The sequence below is a fragment of the Cucurbita pepo genome, chromosome LG18, assembly GCF_002806865.2.
Source record: "Cucurbita pepo subsp. pepo cultivar mu-cu-16 chromosome LG18, ASM280686v2, whole genome shotgun sequence".
In the NCBI taxonomy this organism is placed as follows: domain Eukaryota; kingdom Viridiplantae; phylum Streptophyta; class Magnoliopsida; order Cucurbitales; family Cucurbitaceae; genus Cucurbita; species Cucurbita pepo.
Genome location: NC_036655.1, coordinates 228,763 through 239,659, shown reverse-complemented (window position 1 = coordinate 239,659; position 10,897 = coordinate 228,763). Strand labels below are relative to the sequence as shown.

General features: G+C 43.1%; 1 protein-coding gene across 1 annotated transcript; it reads left to right on the top strand.

Moving 5' to 3' along the window:
- The first annotated feature begins 770 nt into the window (after window positions 1-770).
- LOC111779564 (chloroplast stem-loop binding protein of 41 kDa b, chloroplastic) lies at window positions 771-8,903 on the top strand. Its single transcript, XM_023659625.1, has 10 exons — window positions 771-975; window positions 2,409-2,543; window positions 2,629-2,715; window positions 4,731-4,821; window positions 4,896-4,950; window positions 6,939-6,999; window positions 7,084-7,305; window positions 8,203-8,319; window positions 8,396-8,485; window positions 8,570-8,903. Exons 1-10 carry the CDS (start codon window positions 862-864, stop codon window positions 8,747-8,749), a joined length of 1,152 nt encoding a protein of 383 aa, XP_023515393.1. The 5' UTR covers window positions 771-861; the 3' UTR covers window positions 8,750-8,903.
- The last annotated feature ends 1,994 nt before the right edge of the window (window positions 8,904-10,897 follow it).

Genomic DNA, 10,897 nt, shown 5'->3' with positions numbered 1-10,897 from the left:
ACTCTCACAATTCACTCTCTTCGGGGCCCAGTGTCCTTACTCAGTTTCCACACCCTTTTATATGAAGGGTGTTTTGTTCTCCCCCACCAATGTGGGACTCTCACAATCCCCCCCTTCAGGGCGAGCGTCCTTACTGGCACACCGCCTCATGTCTATCCCTTCAGGGAACAGTCTCCTCGCTGGCACATAGTCCGGTGTCCGACTCTGATACCATTTGTAACAATTCAAGCCCACCGCTAGCAAATATTGTTCTCTTTAGGTTTTCCCTTTCGAGCTTCCCCTCAAGCCTTTAAAACACGTATGCTAGGGAAATGTTTTCATATCCTTTATATGAAGGGTATCTGGTTCTCTTCCCCCATTAATGTGGGACTCTCACAATCCACCCCTTCGGGGTGCAGCGTTCTTACTGGCACACCGCCTTGTGTCTACCCCTATAGGGAACAACCTCCTCACTGGCAAGCAACTCAAGCCCACCCCTCGCACATATTGTCCTCTTTAGACTTTTCCTTTCGGGCTTCCCCTCAAGACTTTAAAACGCGTCTACTAGGGAAATGTTTCCGCACCCTTATAAATGGTGTTTCGTTCTCCTCCCGGTCATGTATAGCCTAATATTAAAAAGAGAGTCATGGGCTCATAGCTCAAGCTTGGTCTCTATGTGGTGCTGATGACTTGATGAGTGGTACCGGGCAGGGTAATGGGTTGAAGTTGAACGAGAGGTGGAGGCAAATCATAGTCTTATCCTCAAAACATTGGAACGAAATCCAGCCAGAGAAACAGAAGCCATGCCTTCACAAGAACATCCTTTCAAATCCATTACCCTTTTAATCCCACCACCAAGCAGCAAGAACACAGGGTTTCCAAATGGGTATCATGGCAAACCCAATGGCTGCTCACCACCAAAAATCGCCTTCATTCTCTGTTCTTCCTTCTTCACTTTCCGACTTCCATGGCGCCAGACTCCACGCTCAAGTTCAGGTCCCTTTCTCTTCTCTTTCCTTGTTCATGTTTCTAATCTGGGTATCATTTTTTACTCTTGAATCTTGATTCAAACTGGAAATCCTTGATGGGTTTTGTTGTTATGGCATCAAAATCACTGGATATTGATTTGGGTGTCCCTATAAATGGATATTGATTCAGATTTCGGAGGGAAAAGACTCATTTCTCATTCGAGATAGGGGTAGGGGAGTTATTGTGAAGCTGTCAAAGGCGGAAACGGCAAATAGCTTCTACTGAGTTTCCCAACCCTTAGATTAGTAGCTCAACTCTTTCGATTGGCGTGACACTGCTAGATGCTTCTGATCAATATTAGAGCCAGACACTAGGCGATGTGCTAGTGAGGAGACGGTTCTCCGAATGGGGTAGCATGAGACAGTGTGCCAGGCCTGGAAGGGGGTGGATTTGGTGGGGTTCTCACATCGATTGGAGAAAGGAACGAGTGCCAGCGAGGACGCTGGGCCCTGAAGGAGGTGGATTGTAAGATCCCACATCGGTTGGGGAGGAAAACGAAACACACCTTGTAAGGGTGTGGAAACCTCTCCCTAGCAAACGCGTTTTAAAAACCTTGAGGGGAATCTTGAAGGGAAAAGCCCATAGAGGACAATATCTATTAGGCGGAAACGGCAAATAGCTTCTACCGAGTTCCCCAACCCTTAGATTAGTAGCTCAACTCTTTCGATTGGCGTGACACTACTAGATGCTTCTGATCAGTATCAGAGCCAGACACTGGGCGATGTGCCAGTGAGGAGACTGTTCTCCGAAGGGGGTTGCATGAGGTGGTGTGCCAGTAAGGACGCTGGCCCCAAAGGGGTGGATTTGGTGGGGGTCCCACATCGATTGGAGAAAGGAACGAGTGGGCCCTGAAGGGGGTGAATTGTAAGATCCCACATCGGTTGGGGTGGAGAACGAAAGCGCGATGTGCCAGTGAGGAGGCGGTGTGCCAATATGGACGCTGGCTCAAAGGGGGTGGATTTGGTAGGGGTCCCACATCGATTGGAGAAAGGAACGAGTGCCAGCGAGGACGTTGGGCCCTGAAGGGGGGTGGATTGTAAGATCCCACATCGGTTGGGGAGGAGAACAAAACACCATTTATAAGGGTGTGGAAACCTCTCCCTAGCAGAAGCGTTTTAAAACCTTTGAGGGGAAACCTGAAAGGGAAAACCCAGAGAGGACAATATCTACTAGTGGTGAGCTTGGGCCGTTAGAGTCAGGAATAGGAGAATCGAATCTAGTTCAAGTTTTTTATTATGTACCTGTGTCTTTTGTTGGGATATGAAGCCTACAGTGAAAGACGGTAATTCGAGTGTGCATTGTTGTGCGATCTTAACATTTTTTTTGCTCTAAAACCGAGTTAAACTAGCTTAAGTCGTTGATTTATATGTATTCTCAATTGGGTTTGGTCTGGATTGCAGTATAAGAGGAAGGTTATGCAGCCAAAAGGGGCATTACATGTTACAGCTAGCGCCAACAAGAACATCCTTGTAATGGGTGGCACCAGATTTATTGGTATCTTCTTGTCTAGACTTCTTGTCAAAGAGGGCCATCAGGTTAAGCCATTCTCCTTCTTCTTGCTTTGCTTGCTAGCTACAGATTCTCATTAGAAAGATTCATAGAGCTTGTTAATTATGGCAGGTGACTTTGTTTACAAGAGGAAAAGCGCCTGTTACGCAACAATTGCCCGGCGAGTCGGATGCAGATTATGCTGATTTTAAATCCAAGGTCTTCTAAGCTTTCATTCATGTGATATCCTACGTTGGTTGGGGAGGAGAACGGAACACCCTTTGTAAGGGTGTGGAAACCTCTCCCTAGCAGATGCGTTTTAAAAACCTTGAGGGGAGTAATGTGCTAGCAAGGAGGCTGTTCCTTGAAAGGGGTAGACATGAGGCGGTGTGCCAGTAAGGATGCTGGGCCTCGAAGGGGGTGGATTTGGTGGAGGTCCCACATCGATTGGAAAAAGGAACGAGTACCAACGAGGACGCTGGGCCCTGAAGGGGGGGTGGATTGTGATATCCCATATTGGTTGGGGAGGAGAATGAAACACCCTTTATAAGGGTGTGGAAACCTCTCCCTAGCATATGCGTTTTAAAAACCTTGAGGGGAGTAATGTGTCAACGAGGAGCCTGTTCCCCAAAGGGGGTTAGACATGAGGCGGTGTGTCAGTAAGGATGTTGGCCCCGAAGGGAGGAAGATTTGGTGGGGATCCTACATCGATTGGAAAAAGGAATGGGTGTCAATGAGGACGCTGGGCCCTGAAAGAGGTGGATTGTGATATCCCACATTGGTTGGGGAGGAGAACGAAATACCCTTTATAAGGGTGTGGAAACCTCTCCCTAGACGCGTTTTAAAAATCTTGAGGGGAAGCCCGAAAGGGAAAACTCAAAGAGGACAATATCTGCTAGGTGGGTCTGGGCCGTTACAAATAGTATCAGAGCCAGAGGTAATGTGCCAGCGAGGAGGCTGTTCCCCGAAGGGGGGTAGACATGAGACGGTGTGCCAGTAATGACGCTGGCCCTGAAGGGAGGTGGATTTAGTGGGGTCCTACATCGATTGGAAAAAGGAACGAGTGTCAGTGAGGATGTTGGGCCCTAAAGGGGGGTGGATTGTGATATCTCATATCGGTTGGAGAGGAGAACGAAACATCCTTTATAAAGGTGTGGTCCTACATCGATTGGAAAAAGAAACGAGTGTCAGTGAGGACGCTGGGCCCTGAAGGGGGGTGGATTGTGATATCCTATATTGGTTGGGAAGGAGAACGAAACACCCTTTATAAGGGTGTGGAAACCTCTCCCTAGACGCATTGTAAAAATCTTGAGGGGAAGCCTGAAAGGGAAAGACCATCGATTGGAAAAAGAAACGAGTGTCAGTGAGGATGCTGGGCCCTGAAGGGGGGTGGATTGTGATATCCTATATTGGTTGGGAAGGAGAACGAAACACCCTTTATAAGGGTGTGGAAACCTCTCCCTAGACGCATTGTAAAAATCTTGAGGGGAAGCCTGAAAGGGAAAGACCATCGATTGGAAAAAGAAACGAGTGTCAGTGAGGATGCTGGGCCCTGAAGGGGGGTGGATTGTGATATCCTATATTGGTTGGGAAGGAGAACGAAACACCCTTTATAAGGGTGTGGAAACCTCTCCCTAGACGCATTGTAAAAATCTTGAGGGGAAGCCTGAAAGGGGAAGCCTGAAAGGGAAAGCCCAAAGAGGACTATATCTGCTAGCAATAGGCCTTGACTGTTACAAGTAGTATTAGAGTCAGACACCAGACAATGTGGCAACGAGGATGCTCTTCCTCGAAGGGGGTAGATACGAGGCGGTGTGCCAGTAAGGACACTGGGCTCCGACCAAAGGGGGCGGATTTGGTGAGGGTCCCACATCGATTGGAAAAAGGAACAAGTGCCAACGAGGAGGAGAACGAAACACCCTTTGTAAGGGTGTGGAAACTTCTCCCTAGACGCGTTTTAAAAGCCTTGAGGTGAACCCCGAAAGGGAAAGCCCAAAGAAGGGGTGGATTGTGATATCCCGTATTGGTTGGGGAGGAGAACGAAACACCCTTTATAAGGGTATGAAAACCTCTCCCTAGAAGCGTTTTAAAAACCTTGAGGGGAAGCCCGAAAGAGAAAGCCTAAAGAAAACAATATCTACTAGCGGTGACCCTGAGTCGTTACAATTTAAGCCTTATAATTCGGTAGCTCAAGAAATGTGGTTTAATGATTTTATTTGATTCATATGTTCCAGGTTCTACATTTGAAAGGAGACAGAAAAGACTTTGATTTTGTGAAATCGAGCCTCTCGGCTGCAGGGTTCGATGTCGTTTACGACATAAATGGTGTGTATGATTCTGGATTGATCTGTTTTGGTTTGAAGTTCTTCACCCTGATACTCACTGCTGCTTGATTTCAGGGCGAGAAGCAGTTGAAGTTGAACCAATTTTAGATGCATTGCCTAAGCTAGAGCAGTAAGATTCCCTAAATGATATCCACTTTCTTTTATATGTTAGTTGCTGATATTATTACTTTTATATGCTTCGAGGTCGTATGTTCGAATCATGGTGATCGTCTGGTTGAAATATTAAATGTTCTTTTAAGTTTCCCGAACTCATTGTTATATTGTTCGGTAGCTGTCCCATGACATTAGTACAGTACATAAGTGTGAGGTCCCGTATCGGTTGGAGAGGAGAACGAAGCATTCCTTATAAGGGTGTGGAAATCTCTCCCTAGGAGACGTGTTTTAAAACCGTGAGGCTGACAGTGATACGTAACGGGCTGAAACGGACAATTACTGCTAGCTATGGGCTTAAGCTGTTACAAATGGTATCAGAATCAGACACTGGGCAGTGTGGCAGTGAGGACGCTGGGCCCTCAAGGGGGGTGGATTGTGAGATCCCACATCGGTTAGAGAGGGGAACGATGCATTCCTTATAAGGGTGTGAAAACCTCTTCCAAGCAGACGTGTTTTTAAATTGTGAGGTTGACAACGATACGTAATGGGCCGAAGCGGACAATATCTACTCGTAGTGGGCTTGGGTTGTTACAAATAGTATTAGAACCATACACCGGGCAGTGTGCCAGCAAGGACGCTAGGCCCCCAAAGAGGGTGGATTGTGAGATCCCACATTGGTTGGAGCGGGGAACGAAACATTCCTTATAAGAGTGTGGAAACCTCTATCTAGAAGACCCGTTTTAAAACCGTGAGGCTGACGGTGCTACATAACAGGTCGAAGCAAACAATATCTGCTAGCGGTGGGCTTTGAATGTTATAAATGGTATCAGAGCCAGACACTGGACAGTGTGCCAGCAAGGAAGCTGGCCCCTAAGGGGGGTGGATTGTGAGATCCCACCTCAGTTGGAGAGGGGAACGAAGCATTCCTTATAAGGGTGTGGAAATCTCTCCCTAGCAAACGCGTTTTAAAACTGTGAGGCTGACAGTGATACATAACGGGCCAAAGGTGACAATATCTGCTAGCGGTGGCCTTGGGCTATTACAAATGATATCAGAGCAGACATCGAGCAGTGTGCCAGTGAGGACGTTGGGCCCCCAAAGTGGGTGAATTGTGAGATCCCACATCGGTTGGAGAGGGAAACAAAGCATTCCTTGTAAGGGTGTGGAAACCTCTCCCTAGCAGACGCATTTTAAAACCTTGAGTCTGACGGTGATACGTAACGGTCGAAGCGGACAATATCTGCTAGTGGTAGGCTTGGGCTGTTACAAATTGTATCAGAGCTAAACACCGGGCAGTGTGCCAACGAGGACGCTGACCCTTTAGGGGGTAGATTGTGAGATCTCACATCGATTGGAGAGTGGAACAAAACATTCCTTATAAGGGTGTGGAACTTCTTCTTAGCAGACTCTTTTTAAAACCGTGAGGCTAACGGTGATACGTAACAAGTCGAAGCGAACAATATCTGCTAGTGGTGGACTTGGGCTATTACAAATAGTATTAGAGCCAGACACCGAGCAGTGTGCTAGCGAGGATGCTGAGCCCCCAAGTGAGATAGATTGTGAGATCTAACACGGTTGGAGAGGGGAACAAAGCATTCTTTGTAAGGGTGTGGAAACCTCTCCCTAGAAGACGTGTTTTAAAACTGTGAGGCTGACGGTGATACATAATGGGCCCGCCAAAGCGGAGAATATCTGTTAACGGTGAGCTTGAGCTATTACAAATGGTATCAAGGCCAAACACCGGGCAGTGTGCCAGCGAGGACGCTGGGCCCCCAAAGGAGGTGGATTGTGAGATCCCACATCGGTTAGAAAGGAGAACGAAACATTTCTTATCAGGGTGTGAAAACCTCTCTCTCTAGCAAACGTGTTTTAAAACTATGAGGCTGACGGTGATACGTAACGGGCCGAAGTGGACAATATCTCGACTGTTATAATAAGCTAGTCCAAACATTAGGGTTCATAACAAAACATAGCATGGAATGTGATGTATCTAATTATTCTCAGGTTTATATACTGTTCTTCAGCGGGTGTTTACCTCAAATCTGATCTCCTACCTCACTTTGAGGTACCTTTCAGTTTACTTTCTTTGTCAAATACCAAATAAATGGTTCACTCAAAGCTTGACCTCGACTTTGCTTTCATATCATAGGTAGACGCAGTCGATCCAAAGAGTCGACACAAGGGAAAGCTCGAGACGGAAAGCTTACTGGCATCGAAGGATGTTAACTGGACATCTATAAGACCCGTCTACATCTATGGACCATTGAACTACAACCCTGTGGAGGAATGGTTCTTCCACCGGTTGAAAGCTGGTCGCCCCATTCCGATACCCAACTCGGGCATTCAAATTACTCAACTCGGTCACGTCAAGGTCTGTGCTACTATGTACTATTTATGCAACAGGAACAAACCGTTAAGTCTGTTGTAACTATGAGATCCCACATCAGTTGAAGAGAGGAACGAAACATTTTTTATTAGGGTGTGGAAACCTGTGAGAATCCCATCTTGGTTGGGGAGGAGAACGAAACACCCTTTATAAGAGCATGGAAACCTTTCCCTAGAAGACGTGTTTTAAAGCCGTGAGGGGAAGCTCGAAAGAGAAAGCCCAAAGAGGACAATATCTGCTAGCGGTGGGCTTGGGCTGTTACAAAACTTCTCCCTAGTAAACACGTTTTAAAAACCTTGCCCAAAGAGGACAATATCTGCTAGCGGTGGGGTTGAGCTGTTACAAAACCTCTCCCTAGTAGACACGTTTTAAAAACCTTATCCAAAGAGGACAATATTTGCTAGTGGTGGACTTGAGCTTGAGCTTGAGCTTGAGCTGTTACAAAACCTCTTCTTGGTAGACACGTTTTAAAAACCTTGTTTAAAGAGGACAATATCTGCTAGCGGTGGGCTTGAGCTGTTACAAAACCTCTCCCCAGTAGACACATTCTAAAAACCTTGTCCAAAGAGGACAATATCTGCTAGCAGTGGGCTTGAGCTTGAGCTTGAGCTGTCACAAAACCTCTCCCTAGTAGACACGTTTTAAAAACCTTGTCCAAAGAGGACAATATCTGCTACCGGTGGGCTTGAGCTTGAGCTTGAGCTGTTACAAAACCTCTCTCTGGTAGACACGTTTTAAAAACCTTGTTTAAAGAGGACAATATCTGCTAGCGGTGGGCTTGAGCTGTTACAATAACGGTCCTAAAAAGCATTCACGGCCGTAGTGTAAATTGTTTAGGAAACGAAATCGAGTAAATGATTGAACGTTTTTTTACGACCGCAGGATTTGGCAACAGCTTTTGTTCAAGTTCTTGGTAATGAAAAGGCAAGCCAGCAAGTATTCAATATCTCTGGTGAAAAATATGTGACATTTGATGGGTTAGCCAAAGCTTGTGCAAAGGTACTTTCTTGGAGACATAATCAGCACACCATGGTATTCATTGTAGAGCTAATATCTAAACTGGCTCACTTCGCAGGCTGGAGGCTTTCCCGAGCCCGAGATCGTCCACTATAACCCGAAGGAGTTCGATTTTGGAAAAAAGAAGCCATTCCCTTTCCGTGATCAGGTAATCTCGTCAACGTAATGATAAGTTCGATGATTCTAATTGCTCGAAATAGCACTGTTCGTATTGATATATAATGTAATGCAGCATTTCTTTGCGTCGGTTGAGAAAGCGAAGAGCGTGCTCGGGTGGAAGCCCGAGTTCGATTTGGTCGAAGGACTTACCGACTCCTACAACTTGGACTTCGGCCGAGGCACTTTCAGGAAAGAGGCTGATTTCTCAACAGATGACATAATCCTTGGCAAGAGCCTAGTTCTTCAAGCTTGAGGCATCGTTCTCTTTCGTTTTTTACCCGATCTAAACGGATTTATCGACGGATCTCGGGTCGAGATATCGATTTAAATTTGTATGTATGTGGAGATTTGTTTGAGTTTTTGCTCTAGTTTCATCAAGTGGCAAGCAATTGGTTCATATTTTTCTAGCTTTTAGGCATATCGAGCTCAATGTTGGATAGTATTCTCGAGCACGTCAATGTCGTAAAGTTTTTTAAAAGTGACAAACAAACCTAAAAAAAATTGGTAAATTTTAAGTTTTTTAAAATTAAAATTATTATCAAACACGAGAAAAATACTCGTAAAGAAGAAATATTATGGTTGGTTGGTTTGCTTAAAATTTTATAATGAAATTAATGTATTGATTTCTTTTTAGATATTGACCTCAAACAAAATTCTGATAAGATGTGTATACGGTAGGGGTGTACATTCAACCCGACAATCCGGACCAACCCAACCCGAACTATAAAGGTTAGATTGGGTTGGATTAGCATCTCGGGTAGAGTTTGGTTCATTTTTCTGAACCCGAATTGAATCGGTTCGGTTTATTTTTCGTTATATTCAATTAAAATATTTTTATATATTTTTTAATTTTTTTATATACAACACCTTCAAACTAATCATTTCTATTATTTATTTAATTTAATGATCTATCCTTATATTTCTGTTATTATTTATTTAATTTAATGATCTATTCTTATATTACTTTACCAATTCTCAAGAAATGTCAGCATTTAGTTGTATAGCATTTAGTTGTATTTAGTTTTATGACAATGTTGTCCTATGTTTGTATGTTACCATTTTTGTTTATTGTTTTTTATTAATTTTTTTTTTGAATAATTATAGATTGTTTTGTGTTTGTTTGTGAACTCTTAATATATTTTATGTAAGATTGTATCCGAATAATTATAAATTGTGGATAAATAAAACTTGAAAAAAAAAATTTTTGACACCCAACCCGGACCCAACTAAAAAATAGAGGGTTGGATTGAGTTAAGTTGGGTTACCAATCCAACCAACCCGAACTTTTGGTTTGGTCAAAAAAATTCTTCAACCCAACCCAACCCGGATCATGTACACCCCTAGTATATGGGTTGGGTTGAGTTGGTTAGATGAAATATTTTGGACTAATCCAAAACCTTGGGTTGGTCGAATTGGTAACTCGAACAACCCAAATAGAGTTTTACAGCCCACCCAAGCCAACCCAACCCTCTATTCTTGAGTTGACTTAGGTTGGTTTGTCGGGATTTTTTTAATTATTTTTTTTACCCTACATGTTTCATTAATAACTAAAATTTCCTAAAATTCAAATATCAGACATTCACAAGTCACAACACATCACTAATATTGGTTGCAAAGTTAAATATCGTTAATGAATCTGAAAAGTAAGATAGACAATGTTGTAACTCTATTTCGAGTTAGTCAAGTTGACCAGACAAAAAAAAGTCAACCAGCAAACCAACCCGAACTGAAAAAAATCTAACCGAATCCAACCTTTATGATTTGAGTTGGGTAATTTGGATTGGTTGAGTTTCGGGTCATATAAACACCTGATAATCACTGCCGACTAAGTAGACAATTTTTTTTTTTTTAAATGATATTTTAAAAAAGAAGAAAAAGTGGAGTAATGGAGAGGAGACAAATGGCAAAATACAGTTGGGGGTTAGGTAAGTTAGGTACCTTCGAAGAAGTGGGAAGAAGGAAATTATTCTATTTTCCTCCGAAAAGAAAACATATTAAAATCCAACAACCTTATCCATAACGAAACTTTGGTCGGTTTGAATCCAAATTCCCAACCAAAAACGAATTTTAAATTTTGCTTTTTTAATAAAATAAAAAAAAGTTAAAGTATTTGGTTAATTTAATGCAAAATAATATAATTTTTTTTTTCTAACCGACATAATTATATTATTCTAAATATTAGATTATATATGTTTATTTTAAATATTTATTTTACCATCGCTAATTTAAAATCAATTTTTGTCAGAAAAAATAAAAAATATTAAAAATTCATTTCGATAAGACATTCTAGGATGTTTAATATGTCATTTAATTAAAAATAATTTAAAATGTCGCATCATTATTTTGTTAATTCAATTTTAAATAAGAGATGGACACGTGACAGAGAAGATGGTTGGAGTTA